Below are 22,113 nucleotides of genomic sequence, written 5' to 3'. Positions count from 1 at the left end.
TCTGGCAGTGCTGGGGTCAGGGAGGTAGAAAGGAAAGTAAATGGATAGAAGCAATAAATTGAGTTCCCATGAAACCCCTCACTGCACAATGTAAACACCGTTCATACTCTTGAAACAGATCTTGATGTTCCACAAGTTAAACAATACCCAGGCCAATAAATCCATAGACCCAGTGCACAACAAACTTCTACTGAGACATCTCCATAGGACCCTTTTCAGTGTGCACCTAGGATGGGCTGGTGTGGCTTTCTTGGCATTATCAGGGGCCAGGCAAGAGCTGGGACTGTGCCTCAGGTTCACCCTGGCCTGGTTGAGGATGCTCTGTCCAGAAGTCCCATAGGACTTGAAGGCCTGCCAGGGCAAAGCGCACAAGGAGACGGAGAAGCAGGAAGGCAAAGGGCACTGCAATCTGCATGAGGTGAAAGATGGCTGTGCTGAACCGGCTCAGTAGGCAGGTGGCAGCAAAGGCCAGCAGGCTGGCACTGGGGTACAGAGCAAGCTTGGCGAACATGAAAGCATGCTCCTGCCCATCAAATCGCACAGCTGGCTGCAGTGTTTCTGTCTGATGCAGCAGGGCTGCAGTCCAGATGGCAAACTGGAAGATGCTGGCAAAGAAGATGATAGCACAGCTGACACGCACACGCTCAAGTTCATCACGGGGTTGCCGGGCAAATGCTGAGGTCTGCTGGTAGGCCAGAGGGAGGCCACCCACAAAGGCCAGTGACAGTATGTTGAGTAACCCCATGGTCTGTGTAGTCTTCCGGACATGTAGGAACAGTGAATGGTGGGCAAACCAGAGAAGACCCACTGTGGCGAAGGAGCCGAAATATGCCAGGAATTGTGGCCCATATGCACCCAGGGCAGCCACAAGGCTACCGCTGAATTTCTCTTGCACATCCTTGGGATCCGGAACGTTGTCCTCACTGGGAAGTATGAAGAGATGGCATTTGTAACAGCCTCCCAGAGAGGACCAGAGGGGTAGACCAAGCATCATAAAGTGAAGTTGAGAATGATGTGTGATCTCTAGCACATAAAAATGTTCCCTATGTGCTACTTACATATATTTAGCATACTAAACAGTTACTCAAAACGCAAATTTAACCAGACCTGAATATTCTCTGCCAACTGGTGGCTCTATCTGACAACCAAGAATTGACAAATAACTCTGGTAGGTGGGCCAGAGCCAGCTCCCTGAGGGTAGGATACCTATTGGAGAGGTTCCCCACAGCTATCCTGAATCTTGCAGGCAGTGTTGGAGCACAGAGTCAAGGGATGGGAAACCATCACCTGGACATGAATGACAGGACATGCAAGTACCTACTACTTTCTCCAAATCAACCAGGAGGAGGGACAACCAGAAGGAGGGTAAGGGCAGGAAAGAGAACCTAAGGCCTGTCACACTGTTGAGACTCCAACAGAAGGGGACAGCCATCTCTTGGCTAGAATTCCTGCCCTAACTATAGACTTGGCCCTATTACGCCCTGGCTGCAGAATGGAAGCAAAAGCAGATTGTTCTGGAATATTCTTTAAATCTAGGGCCCCAGGAAATCAGGTACTGATGAATATTTACTTCTAGCTTATAATAATTCACAAATATAGTAGAAAAACCTATTCAGAAATATCAGGAGAATCATAGTGTTAGATTCAGAATCTAAAACCAGAGTTGTGACATGTTTAATAAAATATGACTGAGGAACCATAGGCTAGAGGAGGGCATGGGGCTTAAAAAAAGGAAAAGGAGACACTTGTAAATAAAAGTGACCACTCAAACTAGAGTCCAAGAGTACTGTATCAGAGCAAGGCTATACGGAAGAGCCAGTCCTAACAATACAGAGGGGGATAAGGCCTAAGGGTGCTGCCTGAATATTTCTGGGATAGAAAGCAGAAGGCAGCCTTGGAGAAGTCACTGTCCCCGACACTTGTGCTTTCAGGCTGAGCGGAAGTGGAATGAGAGACCTTTGGGGCAGAGGGAGCCTGTATAAATCTCCAGGCTCCCCAGGGGAGGCTGGTGCTGAGTAAGACCCTTCTGTAGTTTCTAAGGACAAGACTTTCTCAAAGACATACTAACACCTGGAAGATGGCCAAAGCAGCAGAGTTGGGGTCCTCACCAGATATCCAGGATGAGGAGTGTGGCCACGATGGCATAGACGCCGTCGCTGAAAGCTTCCACCCTCTCTTTGCTGAGGGGTGCATGCAGGTCAATACTGAAGGGCTCCACGTTGTGAGCAGGAGACTCCCTGTGGCCTGTGGACATGTCAGGAGAAGAAATTGACCTAGAGGGGAACTATCAGGCCAGTGTGGCTCTAACTGGCCTCTTATCCATGGGGCCAGGAGGGGAAATGTGCAGAGATACTTAAGGGCAGGAAGCCAAGGGCCCAGCAACCCATGCCAGATCTGGGCTGAGCCCAGGAGGACAAGCCCTGAGCCATCACACACTGAGGTAGCCTGAAATCTGGCGTAACCTTCCAACATGCTTATGGTAGTGCTGTGCATGGTCACCTACCCATAAACTTGTCTTTGCACCAGGCGGTAGCCTTGCTGAGGTGAGGGAGGAAGATGACAGCCACCATCAGCAGGTAGGACTGCAGGAAGAAATAACACGTCAGGGTGTTTCTGTGGGGGTGGAGGCTGCTCACACCTCAAGTCTGGTCCCACTCTTCTGCCCCAGAGGGACGGACAGCAACAGAGGAGACCCAGAGAGCCGTCCTTCATGGAAGTGAACTGTGTGTAGGGCACAGTCCCAGAAGGAAGGACTACCATAGGGGAAATGCACACCAGTCATGCACTTTCTAAGAGTTTGCTGTCACACAATGAACAGCGACAGCCCACAGCAAAAGGAAAGCATTCCAACCAAGAAATTAATGCCAGTGAACTTGCGTGTGAGCTTCGCCTGTGTGTGAGCACCCAGTCGAGGTCTGCTTGGCTAGATGCTTCCATACAGTGCTCTGCTGCTTCAGTTCACAGTCTGAGTCCCCTGGGTCCCACCTACTCAGCTGGCACCTTATCCGCTCACAAGAAGCAGATAACCTGCCAGGACTCTCAGGATGGCATTTGCAGCAACCACAGGCCTTCATCTCTAAGTGTTTAAAACCTAGAATGATCCTGAAATGCTTACCAAACATTTATTCATTTTTACTGACTTAATTTTAATTCAGTAATTATTTTTGTTTGTATACATGTGTAAAGGTGCTCATGTACTGTATGTGCATGTGAAGGTCAGAGGCAACCTTCAGGAATCGGTTCTCTCCTTTTATCATGTATATTCCGGTTCTCTCCTTTTATCATGTATATTCCGGTTCTCTCCTTTTATCATGTATATTCTGGAGATGAAACTCAGATCATTAGGTTTGATGGCAAGTACCTTTGGCAGCTGACCATCTCAGCAGACATTTAAAATAACTAGCATTTGTTGTTTTCCACAGTTCTTAGGACGCTTTGATTTATAGTTCAATGCATTTTCATAGTACTTATATTGATCCTGCTCAAGCCAGCTTCCACAGCCTATTCTGAAAAAATTGTTTCAGCATTGCCTGTTCTTTCTCCTGTTAGTGGTACTTCATCTTTTTCAACTGGGCTAAGACTCCCTCAGATTCCCGGCACTCACCAAGGGGAAGAAAAAGAGGGAAAAGACGGCTGCAACAAAACACAGTGCTGGGCCACGGAGGACTACGTGCAGGATGTGTCTCCGGGACAAGGCCCTGTATGTAGAGTGCTGGATCTGTGGATTCAACAGATGTGGAAAGTGGAAGGCATACCCCACAATCATTGCCTGTGGTAAAAAAAACAAACAAAACAGGCTACAGGACATCATCAACAGGGAAGAGGTAGCACGACCCCCAGTTAACCCTTGAGCCAAGATACACATTTTTAGGGGTCAGGAGCAAGAACATCCCTTCTAGACAGCCTCCTGCGCTGGTATGTTCTGAGAGTCTGGGGTGAAGAAAGCAGTAGAAACTCTCATTCTATTGTGTGACTCTGAGGCCCTGGGTAAGGCCTGGGCCACTTGAGATACAGGTCAGGATACTAGCACTTGGCCTGCATACCCTATGGCAAAAGTATACCCATACCTTGTGTCCCTACCTGCACAGATCCAATGGCAATCACACACATGCAGAACAGGAAGATGCCCAGGGGCACATCAGGGAACGTCACCATTAGAGAAAACTGTCAAAAGAACCCCCAAAGGCTATCAGACCTAGGTTCTGAGATGGTGTATAATGAGCTTTCCTGTCTCTGTACTGGGCACTGAGCAGAAAACTGGTGTGGGGGCAATGGTGTGAGGCTAGAGATGGGCATATTGGGCCCTCCCACAGAGCAATCCTACTCACTGCTTCAGGCCTTTAAAGCCAGTGTCATTAATCTCATGTAAATTCCCCCAGTGCATTAGAGCCCTGTATACTTGGGCCAATGGCCTGTCTCAGAACTCTAACTGCTTGTTGATCTGCTAGTATGGGTTATGGAGAGAGGTGGGCAGGAACAAAGGGCATCTTGTGTCCTCTGCCTCCAGCAGCCCTACGCCCCCCTCCTCTACTCAGCCTCAATCATTAGCTCCCTTCAACTCTCTCTTCTCTAGCCTGCAGCCCAGGGAACCGTGGCCTGCATTTCTGAGGACTGTCACACATAGGCATGCCCAGTGAGGTGTGCAGGGTGATGGTCATTACTCACTGTGTAGGGCAGAAGGGTGATGGTCATCATACAAGCCTATAATGAAGGGAGGGGAGGGAGGTCAGTTACCAGAGACCCTGCTGAGAAAGAAGGGGCACTCCGGGAAGGCAGCAATACATCTGTAGGAGTTGTGGGGCTAGACCCAAGAAGCCTGTGCCCTGTCCTGGACAGGTGGACCCATGGACCATCTGAGGAGCTTCCAGGAATGGACAGAATCCAGGCTGTGGGAACCTATACCTTCTCCTACCTTTCAGGAGGGCTAAATCATGACTAAGCTAATTTTTTCAAAACAACAATAACTCACCAGGTTGAGCAAGGCAAGTGTATCATCTATCTTCCCAACAACCTGGAACAATCTAAAGTTAGGAAAAAGAGGGGTCATCATTCAAATATGGTTCCATAAGATTAAAATTAATATGTACCTCCCACAGTATTTTCTAGCTAAAATCATTGATGATGTCACTCGACCAAATTTAAGATACTACCTAGCAGGACTAATGATAGGTAAAGGTGCTATCAAGCTTGAAGATTTGAGTTTGATCCCTGCACCCACATGAGGGGATGAGAGAACCAAGTTCTACAAGTTACCCTCTAATTTCGGTGCAGCCACACGCATGCACTCACACACTGCACGAAATAAAATGTACTTTGTGAAAAATGTAGATACTACCTAGTGTAGGAAAGTCAGAAAATTCGAAGAAAACATAGCTTAAGTGGGAACACACACACCTTTCTACACACTCTTCCCCTTATCTTTGAGAAACAATCTGCAGAACCCACCTGTACAGTTATAGCTCTTATTGATAGTCTTTTCATACAAAGGCTTGAGAAAGACTTCTGTACAGAGGCAGAGGATTTTTAAGGACTAGCAGGGTGGATGTGAGCATCCTGTCCCATGAGCTTTGTCCAGCCACACTTTCTGGAAATCAGTATCTGGGAATGTGCAGCCAGAGCTCTACCATGCAATACATTTGTTTTCCAGACATTATGTCTAAAATCCATTTTAAAGAAAGAAAATCTTTTCTTATTTTTTTTCTAAAGATGTCTCATATTGTACCTGTTGGAAGTTATTTAACAGAGACAGTTTTGTATAGAGATACATTGTAAAGAGAAAACAAAATGGAGCACCACCCTTCTTAGAAATATGAGCATAGGCTGCCAAGAATACTAAAACCTCCTGTCTTGCCTGGGCCCCACAACAGGACTGCCCCCAACACTAACAGTAACTGCCAGACCACAGCTCAGGCACCACCCACCCAACTCCAAGCACATGGCCTTCTTTTGGACTGAACTGTCATCCTCACTCTAGGAAACTACCGCTTGCTCATGGCAGTGACACAGGCTCATTTGCGATTAAGTCTTCATTAATAAGCCAAATAGAAGGAGCTGCAACCCTCGAGATAGCGGTTTTGCTGGCTAGTTGCTGGCATTTAGCTCATGTCCACAACTGAGCACCCAAAGCAGGATGCAGAGCAGATCTATGAAGTTCCTCACAGACTCCCTGGGCCCCATAGCCCACTCTTGCTGTGCTCTACAGTGGGCCCCTGCTGAATGAACCATGAAGCTGGTATAGGAAAGGTTGGCTAAATTTGCAGGCCACCTAGCACCCACCAAGCTGTGGGCCTCTTGAACATTCCATAAAAAAGATAAGCCTGCCCAGTTCTTAAAACATTTATTACCGCCATCTTTCCGAGAACAAGTGTGTAACATGAAACATTCTGCTGCACTTTTAAATAGCAGTGAACCGAATACATGCCTTTAATCCCACTCAAGAGACAGAGGCAGGAGGATCTCTGAGTTCAAGGTCAGTTTGGTCTACTGTATAGAGTCCTCTATCCCCCTCTCCCCTCTCTTTTTTTCACACACAAACAAACACACACACACACACACACACAGAGAGAGAGAGAGAGAGAGAGAGAGAGAGAGAGAAAGCAATAAAATGTTTACCAGGATCTGAGTTTTTCCTGCACCCTAGCATTCTCTGAAGAGTATTTCCTTTGAATATGTTAATCTGCAGCTAGGAATGTAACACCTACATGCCCAACTATGTCTATGGAAGCCTCCTGTCCCCCTGCCTACCTGACATTCAGTGATCAGGGGCTCATGCAGCTATGGAGCCCTGTGCCCTGGGGTCCTAAAAAGTTCTGTCTTCCCTAGGACAAAACTCAGACATCAGAATGTAATCTGTAGGCTCTGCTTCCATTCAGGGAAGGGTTTATGGTTGCCTTAAGACATAGCCATTAAGCTTGCATTCTCTCTCTTCACTGTCATGTTCTATTCTGGCCTTCCAATGGCTCTAGCAGGTAGACACTTTCCTGCTTCTCCTAACAGACAGGAAAAAGAGGAGGGTGGTGCTATGGAGCCAAGTCTTCTTTGGAGCAAGCCTGACCATGCTGTACTGTCCTGAGAATAATTGTGAGTGACAACCAGAGGCCAGGATGGGAAGAATCAGCTCCCTTGAGACACAACATGTAAACCAAGGAGCCCACAGACACCAGGAACAACACATCTCTGCAGTACTGTAGCAGTCTACATCCTTTGTCTACCTTGAGTGAATCCTGACAACAAAAACTTTGTGTTAAATTTTCTGACTTTCATACACTAGGTCTGACTCCCTACCTGGTATGTGCTGTCCAGGCCACAGTTACGATTAGAAATGTCATGAGGTAAACAGCAATCCTAGTTGCTAGAAGTTTCTGTATACTTTTGTCAAACTGCTGTATAAAAAGAACACTGCTATTAGAACAAAGTAACCAACAGTGACCCAACAGTGGTCATTTCAATGGCAAGACTTTTGACAGTGAGGCATTTAGGAATGTCCCCAGTCTGTGTCTACTCTGAGTCTAACCTCATTTCTACTATACTTCCCAACTCCACCCTCAAAGGTGTTTTTTGAAGGCAGTTTTTCTAAAGCAATAGATTCCCTGAGTGTCACAGAATGACACCATTGCCTCAAGTGGCAAAAGTCCTGGTTGTCAGCAGACTTGCTGTCTGGGGAGAGTCTAAGCATCTCAACAGCCACAGCATAAGTAATAGAAAGGAAAAGGCACACAGTCCTTTTATAAAGTCATTAATTGCTTGCTAAAGCATTCATCTTGGGGTGCAAGTTCCAATATATGAATTTTGGAGGGACACAGACATTTAGGCTATAGTAAGATTAGACCCAGCATAGTCATTTGGACAAGGACACTTCTTAAAGTCCCCAATGAGAGATTATAAGCAAAATGGGTCTGCCATAGATAAACACCACACAAGGGGTTGTGGCTAGAACAGACTGAAAAGAATCCTCAATCAAGGCAGAACTCTTTCATGAGAAGAGGGGTTTATGCTTTTAAACATGCTCAAAGGAACTGGTTTACTGGCTTCATAGGTTCTTTTTGTGCAAGTATTCCTTTGGACTTGAATTTTCATATCAAAATCATCCTATCAAATGCCCTCACAAATATCTGAGTTGTGTGTATATGTTTCTCTCCTCTTCCTTCCTCTCTCCAGTACCTGAGGGCATATACCACTGAGCTATACACTCAAATTTCTTTTCATTTTTGGGGTTTTGTTTTGCTTTTGTTTTTTGAGACAGGGTCTCTCTACATAGCCCTGGCTATCCTGGAATTCACTATGTAGACCAGGCTAGTCTCAAACTCACAGAAATCCACTTACCTGTCTCCCAAATGCTGGGATAAAGGTGTGCACCACCACACCTGGCCTCCTCTTACTTTTTATTTTGTGACAGGGTTTAAGTTACCCAGGCCTTGAACTTGGGAAAGCTCTTGCTTCAACCTCCACAGCAGCTATTGATTACAGGCAATTTGCCACCAGGCCTGGAAGTTAAGTCCTCTTTTTAAAATATCAAGCAAGGCTGAGTTGGATTCCCAGAACCCAAGGTAGAAAGAGAGAACTGATTTCTGGGAGTTACCTTCTGCCCTCCACACACATGCTGTGGCATATGTGCCTACACTCTCACAATAGTCAAGTTTTACAACCTAAAAAACTATACCCTCATGCAGGCTAGGCAAACAACTCTACCATTAGGCCATATCTAGTCACTATGCTTTTTAATTTTATTTAGGTTTTTTTTTTTTTTTTTTTTTTTTTTTTTTTTTTTTTGGTGACAGGTTCTCACTATATAGCCTTGACTAGCCTGGAGCTTGCTATGTAGCCACTAGCAGGTACTTTCCCATCAGAACAGCTCTGAGTACAGCACAAATGTGGTCTGATGCTCAGGTCTCTGAAAGTTTCATTTTCATCATAACACTAACAGCAGTGTTGTAACCACAGTTGAAAAAAACAAAAACAAAACCTTCCCAAAGATCTTCCTTGTAGCTTGCAGGTATGGCCAGAGCCAGACCTCACGGTTGTGAGGCCAGCTGAGTAGAGCTTCAGCCTCCTTCAGGGTGCATAGCACTCAAGAGGCTTGTATGCTGGCATGCCAATCACATGAAATGAAACCAAGAACGGTACCTCAGTTCTGTCCAAGTCTCAAAGCTGTTTCACAAAAGAACTACTTGTAGCTGACTCAAAAAAAAAAAAAATTCCATAAAGTTGGATATAAATGGAAAGTCTTTTAAAAAAGCTCTTTGCTACCCATACAGGATGGCTTGGTAGAAGTCTGGGGTGGACATGCTTCCCACCCCCTCTCAGTGGAAGATATCACTACTTGTCCACCTATCTAGAAATAAAGCCTCTTTTGGCAGAACCTGTACTTGAGCCCCAACACCACCACCACCTGCTCTGAGTACATTTCTGGCCAGGAAGAAGCACAGATGTCCTGCCCTCTCAATAAATACCCTGCCTTGAACTTTGCTGTCTGCAGATTTGGGGGTTGGCTCCTCAAGTCCAGGCCACGTTTTCTTACTGGCCCACTGTATAAGCCAAATTGTTCCTGTTACCTGTTCTGGCGAGATCTCTGTGTGAGTCACAGGCAGGATCTAAAGAAACAAAGACAAAATAACCAAGAGATACTTCTTGGGCTGAGGAGATTCAGAGGCAGAGAGTATGTGGTCTCTTGAGCACTGCTGGACATCCCCCCCCCAGCCCCATGAAAGGCTTGGGCATTTGAGGCTGCTGCAGAAACAATGGGTGGGTTTAAGGTGGGCCCCACACTGACCATGACAGTCGCGATGATTGACAGCAGCGCATCACTGAAGCCCAGCATGCGGTGGGAGCTCTGGGTCCCCTCCTCATCTCTCCTTAATAGAGATGAGTCTCCCTCGTCTCTCCTTAATTGAGATGAGTCTCCCTCGGAATCCACCACCTGCTCCTGGGTCTGGGGCCTGGACATGGTGAGGCCACGGAGTTGTCACAGCAGCCTGGGGAGAAGTATAGCTCTGAGCATATCAGAGGTGGCCAACCCTGTGGACTTCAGCCATTTCACTGCAGAGACAAAGGCTAGGTATGCGGACAAAGAGCAAGACACTTCACAAGGTTACCCCTCCAGATTTCTAGCCACAGGCTATGAATGTCAGCATCAGACTCATCAGTGAGCTCTGCGATGGGACTTTACATTCACTGTCTCAGTGGGAAAGCACTGACGATACAGGTTAGATATTCAGCACACCATAATACCAAGAAAGGTCTGAAACCTGACCCCAAGTTTCCCCTCAAAGCTGCTTTGTCAGGCTTGAGTTAGCACATCTCCTAGCTAATGAGGCCAGGACTTCCTCAGCTCACAGCGTCTGGGATGATTTTAAGTTTTTCCAAAAACAATTCTGGGTAGACCAGTGAGATGCCAACAGGAACATTCTCTGAGGAAGAAAGATATTTGTGCCCCAAGAAGCAAAGGAGGAAGTACCGTCCTAAATTCCATCTGCACTCTGCACTGAGACCTGCTCTGCAGCTACAGGAAATGGAAGGGAGACCACTAGAGAGTGTTTTTCAACTTCCCACTTACAGCCGGGGAGAAGTGATAGGAGGTGGCAAGGATGGTCAGTAGGCTGAAGCTGTGACCAGGGGTGAGGCAGAGTACATCTGCCCAGGCAGGATACAGAGTGTCCCGGGAAGCAGGTCCTGAGGCTACAAGAGGAAAGCTGGCGCTCTGGGTCAACGGCACGCCAACAATATAAATGTACCCAACTTTAGGCATGTTTACTGAGACGGGGAAGGACAGCCTCAGGCAGCAGAGGTGAGGACGGAGGCAGTGAAAGAGAGGAGACTATGGAGTCACCAGCACAGCTAGGGAAATGAGGTTGTAAGGTTGTAAGTCAGGGGGAGAAGGCAGTAGAACTCCCTGGGATGATGGGAAGGTAAAAGCCAGGATCCCTGGAGAGTGACACTTTAAAATGGGTGGTCACAAGCACAAGCCCTTTAGCAGTGTAACAGCGGCAATATAGAGCATGACTGGGCTTACTCTGAAGAGAAAGCTGCTGACCTAACACCCATATCACATAATCAGAAGCACGGGGGTAATGTGGCATGCTGCCCTAGGAATCAAGCATAGGCTTTCACCAAGGTGATACATTAAAAAAAAAAGAAGCCAACTAGCAATTTTCGGATAGGAAAAAAAAAAGAGTTGTAAACAAATACACAGACACATCATTCAGGCTGAATATAGCTCAGTGGGAGATAGCCTACCTTACACATATGATTCCCTGGGTTCTATCCCCAGCACTGCAAAAGAAATAAAGAAAAGTCAACTTCACTACTAATCAAGGAAACACAACTGAAAGCAATGAAGTAGCAATTAGGATGAACAATCCCCAGTCAAGAGCTTGCCAAGATACGGGAAGGACACTTGACATAGGGAGCAACAGGGGCCTCCTTTGAACAGCGATTAACAACAAATCTAGAGGAGCAATGGATACCCTCATGGGCAGCAGAATCTGAGGGGACATGGCTGGATTCTGCGCTGAAGCAAGGTTTGTTACAACAAAAAAGTAAAAATATGACTTATTATTAAGGGTTAATGTTGTGAGGACACACGCGAATCCAGACAGATAAAATTAAAACACAATGCTGAGAAGAAAAGAAAAACAGCAGTTACAAAAAGGTAAGTTGTCATCTTCCTTGTTTGTAACAATAAAAATACATATGACAAAAGAACAAAAAACAAAAACAGGTTTATTAGCTCCAGGTTAAACATGTGGCACCTGGATGGCAAGGGCAGGCATGGGTGGCAACATGGCTTTTGTGAAAGCCTGTATGCCAAAGTACTAGAAGCTTTAGAAGGTCAGAGCACAGACTCAAAACTGAAAGGTACGCCCAAAGATAAGACTACATCCCAAAGACTTCTGCATCGTCTTAGAATCTAGAACAACCCCTAAAGACTATGCTGTAGCAAGTCCTGGAACCTTAGTACAATTGACTCCATGATGGAAATATCATTCAGACCATAAAAGTTAGCACATAGAAAGCACCACCAGCAAAACTAAAACAAAGACCTAACCTCTCAAAGCCCACAGTACAGGAAAGTCTCTGAGTGTACTAATGTTGCTTTTAGGCTTCTGTAAACCTGCTTTTGGCTAACTGCTCTTGTTACGTGAAATATGTCAACCCAGGACACAGTTTTGTGCTTAAAAACCAACCTTGAGAAGGGATTGAGGCTACAATGGGATCCCAAACACCCAGTGTAGTCACTGGCCCCTTATTAAAGACTTTCTATTGGCTTAAAGCCATGTCTGAGTAGTCTTCTCTGATGGATACCCTACAACAATGAAAAGTTAAGAAGCACATTTCTTTACATATGTTCTTCCTCCAGTCTGGCCTTTTTATTCCTTCAGTAAGGTTTTGTTTTGTTTGTTTGTTCTGTTTTGTTTGTTTTGCATAGGATCTCACACAGCCCAGGGTGACCTCAAAATTCCAGAAGCAGCCGCCACTCCTGATCTTCCTACTTTAGAAACCCCAGTGCTGAGCTTACAGGTATGGACCACCGTCCTGGCTTTTTCCCCATAAAATTTTAAAGCAAGTTTAGTACAAAACATAGGGCTCCTTTACCCGCCTTCACATTTCATCTCATTGACATCTTGCATTAAGGTGACCTGTTTGTTACAATTGGCACAATACTGGCACATCATTAAGAGTCCATAGTTGACATTATAGTTTATTATGTTACACACTGAGAAATGTGTGATGACATATACCCATCTTTTTGACATTAGACAAAATATTTTCACAATCCTAAAAGTCCTCTATGCTCTACCTACTGTGTTCCACTCTCTCATGCCCTCTTCTTCCATAATCCCTAAGCAACCACTGGTCTTTTTTTTTTTTTTTTTTAATTTATTTTTGGAGGTGGGGGGGGGCCTTCCTGTCTCCAGAATGTCATGTAACTAAGATTATAATACAGACTTTTCAACTTTCTAGCTGAAAGTCATCAGTGGTAAAGTTTAGGAATCCCGACACAGATAATTATATCATATAAAAATATGCATTTTAGTTATTCCTTTTCAATGTGGTTGCTTTTTATTTCTTTTTCTTGGCTCATTACATCATTTACTATTTCCAATACAATGCTGAATAGAATGAGACCAACCTTGGCTTACTGATCTCTGGAGTAAAACGTAAGATTCTATTATTATATATGATGACAACTGTAACTTCTTCAAAGATACCCTCAAAATGTTTCAGTTTATTCCTAGTGTGCTTGTTTTCTTAAGATTTTTTAAAATTATGTATGTGCAATATGTATGAAATGCCTGTAGATGCCAGCAGAGGATATCAGAGCACCTGAAGCTGGAGTTCAGACAGTTGTGGGCCATTTCTGACGCTCTGGAAGAGCAGCACACGCCCTTAACCTCGGAGCCATCTCTCCAGCCCACACTTAATTGGTTTTTTGTTTTTAAATCAGGAATGGGCACAAGGTTTTGTTGAACACTTTTTCTTTATCCACTGAAATCACCTGTTTTATTTTCTTTGTGGGAGGGTGCCAGTTGAGACAGGATCTCTCTATGTAGCCCTAGCTGTCCTGGAACTTGCTATAGATCAGGCTAGCCTCAAACTCACAGAAATCTAACTTCTTCTGCTTCTGAAGTGCTATTATTAAAGGTGTACCACTATGCCAGGCTATTTTGTTTTGTTCTTCACTTTTTAGTAAGCATAAATTAATTGGTCAAAATTTTAAATACAAAGTCAACTTTTTATTCCACAGATAAACTTCAGTAGGTTTCGATAAAATTTTCGGGAAATGGGCATTTTATTGGCTGAACATTTTCAGTCCCAAAATAAAAAGCCTGAAGCTCTTTGAAAACCATCGTTGGCACTTAAAAAGTTTTGAAATCTCAATTACGGATGGTCAACTTTTACTGTTAGACTTAATTTGCTAAAACATATTTTCAAGGATTTTTTTTAAATGTATGTTCATGAAATACATTAGCTTGTTGCTTGTAATATAATGCTTGTGTCAAGTTAGGGTACCAAAATAATGCTGTTGGGAATGAATTAAGAAATACTTCAATTTTCTGTATAACTTCATGTAGATTTTTAATGTTTTTAATTGTTTGGTGGATTCCCAGTAGAGCCATGTAAGTCTGAAATCTTTGAGGGATTCTAATCTAGAAAATGAATGTTTTAACAGATATAGAACTGTTTAAGTTACCTATTTCTTCTTAAGTAAACTCAGTTTGTACTTCCAATGAATTTATTTATTTAGACTAAATTGAATTCATTGGGAAAATGTTCTTTCAGTAGATATTTCCCTCATTTGTGATCCCAGTAATTTTTGTTTTTCTTACTCAATTTGGTCAGTGACTTCTAAGTTTTACTGACCTCAAAAAAAATCAGCTTTTGTTTCATTGATTATCTGTTGTTTGTTTCACTGCATTTTGCTATTTATATTCCTTCTTTAAACTTCTTTGGGTTTCATCTTATCTGATTTTTCTAGTTTTTTAAGATGAACACTAAGATCACTGATAAGTGATCTATTTCCTACTAATAACAGCATCCCATAATTCTGAAATAATTCTGTACTTTCATTTTCAACTAGTTCAAAAAAACTTTTTTGATGACTTCTTTGATAATAAAAGGAAGCTAACCATTCAGAACACTTTACACATTGCTACTTTCTAGTTAAATTCATTGCGATCAGATAACATACTTGTTTCATTACCCAGATGTTCTAGGTTAGTAAATATCTTTACACACTTGAAAATATGTGTATTCTGTTAATATTATAGGGACTGCTCTATAAATGTTCATTAATTCAAGATCGTTGACAGGGCTATTCAAGTCCTCTACGTTCTTGGTGACTTTCTGGGTACTTAAAATTTATTGAGAAAATTATCTCCCAACAACTTCCAACTTGTCTCTTTGTACTTGTGGTTCCTAGCCTTTCAGTTAACATATTCTATAGATTTGGCATTAATCCCATGTTTACAGTTATATATCCCTTGTTTTAAATTAATTCTATACGTATGACTCTTGCCTGCATATGCACTATGTGCATCGTACGCATGCGCAGTCCCTGCAGAGCTTTAAAGAGGGCACTGGATACCCTGAAACTGGAATTAAATGGTTGTGAACCGCCATGTGAATGCTGGCACTTGAACCCCTAGCACTCTGCAAGCACTGAATACTCTAAACCAGCCCGATACATCCTTTTTATGACTTCATCCCCTCATCGTTATAAAATACTCACTCTCTGGCACTAAGCTTTGCTATGAAATCTACTACAAGAGAGTATGTTGGTGGAGTAAGAGCAGAGCTTCAGCTTTAGATTTGTATGTGTTCCTAACACGGTGAGAGCAGGAGAAACTGTAAGATGCAAGTATGTGTTAGGATCTTCTCCGTATGGCATCTACTACAATGCCACAAAAGTGATCTACGTTTATGAAACAATTAGTCTGAGAAGACTCTGCTTTCTAAAGTAATTACATGATTTAGAAATCTCTACTCACTCGTCCTAGGTCATGCCAGCAGAGTTTATGGCCCCAAGTTTCATTATGCATTCTAGTGAAGTTACACATAATTATCATTATGCATTATTCATGAAGTTTCTCATGATAGCTGTTTTAGGTCCCTTGAACATTACCTTAAGCCTTGGGTTCCCTACTTTTTTCTTGCTTTCAGATTTTTTTTTCTTCTTCTATATAGTGAAATCTGAAGCCACCAAAAAATTCCTTCAACTTCACTCCAGTAAAAACATAAAGTTCCCTGCAACTACAAAAGCCCTATTTCCTCCCCTCTGCCTCTTAGAAGTGTTTCTGGTCATAAACAGTACCCTTTCTATGCAAAACTAAATATCCTATATCTGGATGTGACCTGATGCCCTACAATTCCAAAGGACAATACTTCTACTATACTGGAAGCCCTTACTCCTCCATCCCCACCCCCATCTGTTTTAGGCTGCCCAAATCTCCCCTCTAAGAACACGTTAACACCACACTGCTCTTTTAGTTCCCACGTTCTTCTCCACAAACCTCCTGAGTTACGCCCACGTACCATCTCCACTTCATCAGCTCTTTATTTCTCTATTTGTGATCCACAGCTTTTGCATCAGCATTTTTATAAAACTACTGTTCACCTATCTCCTGCCTCACTGTGGCTAACGATCATCTTTCATTTCTTTTCTACTTGACTTCTAAGGGAGCCGGTACTCTCCAAAGGTATCATTAACAGCATGAAATTCTAGGACCGTTAAGATGTTGATTTGGGTTTGAGGATCCACTTTTTGATCCAAAACCACATACTCTATACAAGGGGCTTCAGGAACCACGGAGGTAAGGAGGCGGGCGGGGAACCCCACGACTTTGTCTCACCTTCAGTGGACAGCTCTGGGTGGTTGACATCACACAGGATTCTGGGTCCGGCACCACAAGTTGACTTTTCTACACACGTTGTGAAGCTTCTTTCTTTTTAAAGTTACGTTTCTCAGTCTTAATGCTAGCAACTAGTTAATTCTCCCTCAACCCCGTGTGGGCCAAAACATAAAAACGGGTGTCTGTGCTTGTCTGCTGGATACCCTCTTCTCCTAAACCGGGCATTAAAGGAGCCTAGGCTGTGGGCTCCAGGCCTCGCTTTACCTTGAGGCGTCAGGCGCGAGCGGCAGGCTCTGGGACGGTCCGCAGCGCGCGCCCAACGTCCCGCGACCCTCTGGCCAGCGAGGCCGGACCCGGGCCAGTGGAAGCGACCGGACGAGGTTAGGGTCAGGCGGCGACTTGCGCGCTACCTAGGAGCTTGCAGTGCGTAGGGCCCCAGCTTCTGCGCCTGCGCATCCCGCTGTCTCTGCGGAAACACGCGCTTTTCCGCATGCTGCGTCGGGGCGGGACCGCGGCGTCGCGGTTTTACGTCACGGCGCGGGCGGAAGATGGCCGGGTTGTTCGCTCGCAGCAGCTGACCCGGCAGTACGGAGCTGGAGCCTGGCTCCCGCTGCCGCGGAGCGGCCGTCGCCATGTCGTTGCTGCAGTCTGCGCTGGACTTCCTTGCGGGGCCTGGTTCTCTTGGCGGAGCTGCCGGCCGTGACCATAGTGACTTCGTGGGGCAGACGGTGGAGCTGGGCGAGCTGCGTTTGCGGGTGCGGCGGGTCCTGGCCGAGGGTGAGGCGTAAGGCGTCGCCAGGCCGCAGCAGACAGGAGCAGCCTGGCAGGGTCGCTGCTGGGGTGGGGCTCAAGTCAGGGGCGCGAGGGTCACCGCTTAAGGCAGGGGCAGTAAGGAGGATCGTGTCAATTGTATGAGTCAAGTCTGGGCCCGAGAGCGTCACTGCTGAGGTGTGGGTCCTATCAGGGCCGCGGGGAGTCATCTCTCTGGGCCTGGTCAACAGGAGTAGTCACCGCTGGGATGTGGATCAGGTCATTGCTGCGGAGGGATACTGCTGGGGTGTGCGTCAGATCGGAGTAGGGCCTGGCCAGGAAGGGTAAGCACAGGGGGGCTGTGGGTTAAGGCCTCTGGAGGTGATTGCTGTGAATAGGTTGCTTCTGGGTTGAACACTTCCTGGTAGGTAGGTTGTACAAAGGTCATGCTAGCAGGTGGTTGTCCAGGAAAGGAGGCCTGGGACTGGAAGGACCATCTCTGTCTGAGGCCAAAACAAGGATTTGTCCTGTTCGTATAGAATACATTCAAAAGATTGAAATGGGGAGTCAGAAGGTAAGCAGTCACTCTGAGGTCATAAGCTGTTTTATTTTGTATCATATCCGGGGTTGCACCCGGGGGACTGTCTTGAGATGGCAGTGCTGTGTTGCTGAGTTCTGGGGAGCTGGACAGTCTGTAGCAGTCCTCCCTTGCATGGTGAGGTAGAGATAGCCTTAGTGTTTGCCTCACGTCTTTAATCACTCTGTATGTGAACTCTCATAAGTTACAGGAAGCAGAACCAGTCGATGTAACCCTTAAGAACCTGCTTGATGGGCAATTACTAGCCCATATGTCTTGAAGTCAGTCTAGTTTGTAGCTTCCTCATACAGGATGTGTAATCATCATGTGTGGAGTCCTGTTCTCCTGTGACTTCTCCCTTTTTTTTCTTTTTTTTTAAAGATTATTTATTTATATGATGGCGTTTTGCCTGCCTGTGTATCTGGGTACCGTCTGTATGTACTGCCTGCTGAGACCACAAGAGAACATTGGATCCCCCGGAACTGGAGTTAGAGATAGTTGTTAACCCCTCTGTGGGTGCTGGGATGCCAATGCTGCTCCTTTCCTCTGCAAGAGCAACAGATGCTCTTCTGAGTCATTTCCTCAGCAACTGCCCTTTTTTTGCCCATCAGTATCTAGATGGTCGAAAAGTGTGCCAGGTCTCACTAGCTGTGAAGTTTACCTGCTGAATAGTAATGTTCTGGAAAATTGGTTCAGGGAGAAGAGTGGCTTGACCCAGGTCTGAAGTAGCTCTCAGGATTATCTTGTTAAGCGTGTCCATGTCATTTGTGTTTAGTGGGGGCAGGAAACTCGTTCAACATTCTTTACTGTAGAAAGGCAAAGGTGATGTTTCGGTAGTCACTTTGTCATATGTATTCTCCACTGTGGTTATAAATATATCTGGGTGTGATTTTGGTAAGAAGACTCCGGTGCTTTTTTCTTCATAAATGGGTTTAGTACCTCCACTGACAGGCTGATATATGATGTTCTCTTTCATCTGTTGGAATAACAAAGATGATGCCAGATTGGTTTGTTCATTCTGAAGATACCAGGCAGTTGCCTTCATTTTTTTTTTCAAGAAATTCAACCTTGAACTGGTGGCAGGCCTATAAATCCGAACTTAAAGGGAGTTTGGGGCACAAAAAATTCACCTTCAGGGTCTGCCTGGACTTCAGATAGAATTCAAAGCTAATCTGGGCAGGTTAGTAAGATGCTGTCTCAAAAAGTGAAAATGGCTGGGCATATAGTTCAGTAATATAGCACTTGCTTAACATGTATGAGGCCCTGAGTTCAATCCACAAACCAAGAAGGAAAGAGAGAAAGAGAAGAGACAGACTTGGTCTCCTTTCTTATAGAATGTAAAATAAGACATATATTCAGATACTGGAAGAAAAAGGCAGCTTGGGGTGGGGCATTTCAGTAAATGATATGAATTCCAGGGTAGCTAGGAAGGGGTGAGCAGAAGATAGCTGTATACTGTACCCACCTGGCCAGAGAGCAAGCAGCCATCTTTGGTTAGGACGTGATCCTGATTGACAGGAGAGAAGATTTGTGCAAAGCAGGAAGCTTACCTAAGCCACACAGGACCCAGGATGAAAAACCAGGAAGTGTGGGCAGCCACTGTCTCTGTGCCCTCAGCTCTCTGGCCCACTGGAATAAAAATAACCAGTGCAGTTGTAAGCCATGGTGCTCTTCCTTTTACACTTAATGTGGTAGTTTAAGTTTTTGTTGTTTTTTTTTTTCTAATTGAGACAGTAAGAAATGTGTAGTAGTTTATATAGATTATTTAAATGAGTTTCCTGAACAGCAACCATAGACCATGAGCCTGAAGTTGTTTTACAAGAATGTGAGGCTCTTAACAACTTAAGAATTTTTCAGGTTCTAAAAGATGATCTTATATCATGGGATTTTCCCAGAGGGGCTGCGAAAAATTGCTGTAGTCAAATACATTGCTGTGTCTCTAAGTAAATGAATAAATATTCTCATTGTAGGCAAATTGCTTCTGTCATTTTATATCAGATTTTGTCACAGAGGAATTTATATTACACCAAGCTTTATTGTCATATAGTTTGTATAGATTTTATTAATTTGATACTGGAGTGTAAAATAGGTTGCTAGGCAGAACTATGAAAGCAGATAGCTTTCAAGAGGGCATGCAGTCTTTAGGAATTAGAATTGAGAAGGGTTATGACCAACCATGTTGGAACCAAACCTGGGTCTCTGCAAGACAAGCGTGCTTTTAAGTGCTGAGCTATTTCTCCAGCCCCTGAGTTTTGTATCTTGTTTTTGTATCCTCTAGCTTTTCTAAATTAGTTATAGTTTGTTTCATCCTTCTCTTTTTGGTGGGGCCATGTCATGTCTAGCATGTGGTCAGAGAATGGCTTGCAGCAGTTACTTCTCTCCTTCTATAATGCACACTCTGGGTATTGAACTCAAGTTGTCAGGCTTAATGGCAAGCTCCTATATCTACTGAGCTATCTTGCAAATCTGGCTTTTTTCTATTTTCTTATCTTCCCTTTCCCTCTATTCTCTTTTTTCTTTTTCCCTTCTCTCGTCCCTCTCTTTTTCTCACTTTTTTTTTTGAAATTTCACCAGATTTGCTACATGAAAGATCATGATAATATGCACATGATAAAAACATATTTACTTCTTGTGATTTGGGTGACTTTGCCTTTTCTTTTCCTTGTCTGATTGCATTGGCAAAAGGCCCTTGTATAATATTCAGTACCAGTAATGTGGATATACAGCTTGGCCTTCTTCCTGATCTCATTTTACTGATAATACTGCTGCTTTTGGTCCTTTATGGACTCTTTATAAGGTTGAGGGAGTTTCTTGCTAGTCCGGATTTGTTGGCAGTTTTAAATTTTATGATGGGACTGTTTATTTAAAGGAAGTATTGGGAAGGCTGAGGTAAAGAATGTAAATTCAGAGCCAACATAGCAGTCCTGTTTTAAAAAGGCAAAACATCCCAAACTTACTAAGAGTTCTTTGATCAATTTTTATGAATGATATTACACTATTTTTTTTTTTTCTCTTTGAATGTCAGGGCAACACAATCTACTTTTTTTCCTCTGGGTGTTGATTTTTTTTTTTTTTCTTTTTGCATTAGCCTTCCTTGGTGTTTGATAACCCAAATAGAATTCATCAGTTTTACTTACTTTTCAGGATACTTGCTTTTTATTTCCAGATTTCCTGTTTCTATTTGTTGATGTAACTTACACTTCCCCTCCGAATGTCTGAGCAGAAGGTGTAAAGGGCTGACATAGAAATTGGGATGCACTTTTTTGTAGAGAGCAGTATTATCCATGGCCAAAATTTGGTTTGTATTTTACTTAGCAAAGGTATTTCTAAGTTTAAGTCATAGCACTGACTGACTTTCTTTTTTTTCAGGAGGGTTTGCATTTGTTTATGAAGCTCAAGATCTGGGAAGTGGCAGAGAGTATGCATTAAAGGTAATAACTAATGAATCATTTGGGGGGGATTAGTTTATTGTAAAGATACTTTGAACTATTTTCAAGGATGGATCTCTATTTTTCTATGCATTAGTCAGTTTGAGTCTCCTCCGTGTTCTCAGGGCTTACTTTATGTTCACAACTCCAGCTTGAGGTTTAGGACTCTCTTGGGAGCTTCCTGTCCTACTGGGGAGCTGGTCAGCTTTGGACTGAGGAGTGGAGTGACCCTCTGTGGATTTCATCCATTTTGCTCCAAATTTCAAAATGAGAGACCAGGAATTTGACGAGTTCAGAAGCCACCTACCAAATTTACTTTTAAAATGTCTGTAAATAAGATTAAAGTAAAGTGTTGGGGAGGGATCTCTAGACCTTGATGCCCAGGTAGACTGCTCTGATTTTTATCCTGAGACATAGCAGTAGGTCCAGCCCTGCCTTAATGGGCAAGCAAGTGGCTCCTCTCTTGGCAAGGGTGAGGCATAGCCAGTGGACCTTTAGAGCAGGATTTGTTTTGTCAGTCCTGATATGTTTGCTGGGTGTATACTCTATCTCCAGGATTGTCTTGTTTTACTCTGATCTACTTTTACTTTTTCTTGGGTCTTTGGAGTATAACGATTATTCCATGTTTCTAAGCTTCTGTCAGATCAGATGTTCAAATACAGGTAAATGGTGTACTGTGTAGTGCTTGCTGAGACTCCGTGTCCCTCAGACATAGTGCCTATATTCTCCAGCATGTTTTGTCTGTTAAGCAGAATTCAATCTCATGTGCTATTCCCTGACAGAGATTACTGTCCAATGAAGAGGAGAAGAACAGAGCCATCATTCAGGAAGTTTGTTTCTTGGTATCCTTTTCCTGGGACTGAGAGTTACTGCCATCACTAGGTGTGTCAGGCTTGACACAGTTACCGGGAGGCTCCTGTGATAAGTTAAAATCAGCCTTTTGCTTTTAACAGACTACATGTAAGACATTTCTCATGCAAAGGATTTTTCTCTGTTATTGTCGTAGTTG

General features: G+C 44.1%; 2 protein-coding genes across 8 annotated transcripts in view; one reads left to right on the top strand and one right to left on the bottom strand.

The window, feature by feature from the left end:
* Nucleotides 1-104: 104 nt before the first annotated feature.
* On the bottom strand, nucleotides 105-16,797 carry Tmem175 (transmembrane protein 175). 6 transcript variants are annotated; one of them, XM_021651798.2, is made up of 12 exons: nucleotides 16,350-16,796; nucleotides 11,233-11,268; nucleotides 9,770-9,971; nucleotides 9,552-9,590; nucleotides 7,285-7,382; nucleotides 4,970-5,021; nucleotides 4,666-4,701; nucleotides 4,081-4,164; nucleotides 3,605-3,718; nucleotides 2,504-2,582; nucleotides 2,109-2,244; nucleotides 105-923 (listed from the first exon to the last, which is right to left on the bottom strand). In XM_021651798.2, the coding sequence occupies exons 3-12, from the start codon at nucleotides 9,941-9,943 to the stop codon at nucleotides 260-262; spliced, it is 1,476 nt and encodes a 491-aa protein (XP_021507473.2). In that variant the 5' UTR covers nucleotides 9,944-9,971; nucleotides 11,233-11,268; nucleotides 16,350-16,796; the 3' UTR covers nucleotides 105-259. The 6 variants fall into 6 exon arrangements, with proteins under 6 accessions (XP_021507473.2, XP_021507472.2, XP_021507471.2 ...); XM_021651797.2 differs by having other exon boundaries at nucleotides 3,605-3,769; nucleotides 16,614-16,795; XM_021651796.2 differs by having other exon boundaries at nucleotides 3,605-3,769; nucleotides 16,350-16,794.
* A 48-nt stretch (nucleotides 16,798-16,845) lies between these two features.
* Nucleotides 16,846-22,113, top strand: part of Gak (cyclin G associated kinase) — a 57,072-nt gene continuing 51,804 nt past the window's right edge. Inside the window, exons 1-3 of one of the 2 annotated variants that reach the window (XM_021651816.2) lie at nucleotides 16,846-17,126; nucleotides 21,046-21,107; nucleotides 21,887-21,946. In XM_021651816.2, coding sequence (XP_021507491.2) covers nucleotides 16,982-17,126; nucleotides 21,046-21,107; nucleotides 21,887-21,946 — 267 coding nt within the window. In that variant the 5' untranslated portion in view covers nucleotides 16,846-16,981. The remainder of the gene's footprint in view (nucleotides 17,127-21,045; nucleotides 21,108-21,886; nucleotides 21,947-22,113) is intronic. The other variant, XM_021651817.2, reaches the window with a different exon arrangement.

This window comes from Meriones unguiculatus, chromosome 3 (genome assembly GCF_030254825.1).
Source record: "Meriones unguiculatus strain TT.TT164.6M chromosome 3, Bangor_MerUng_6.1, whole genome shotgun sequence".
Taxonomy (NCBI): domain Eukaryota; kingdom Metazoa; phylum Chordata; class Mammalia; order Rodentia; family Muridae; genus Meriones; species Meriones unguiculatus.
This window is presented reverse-complemented; position numbering and strand designations above follow the sequence as displayed.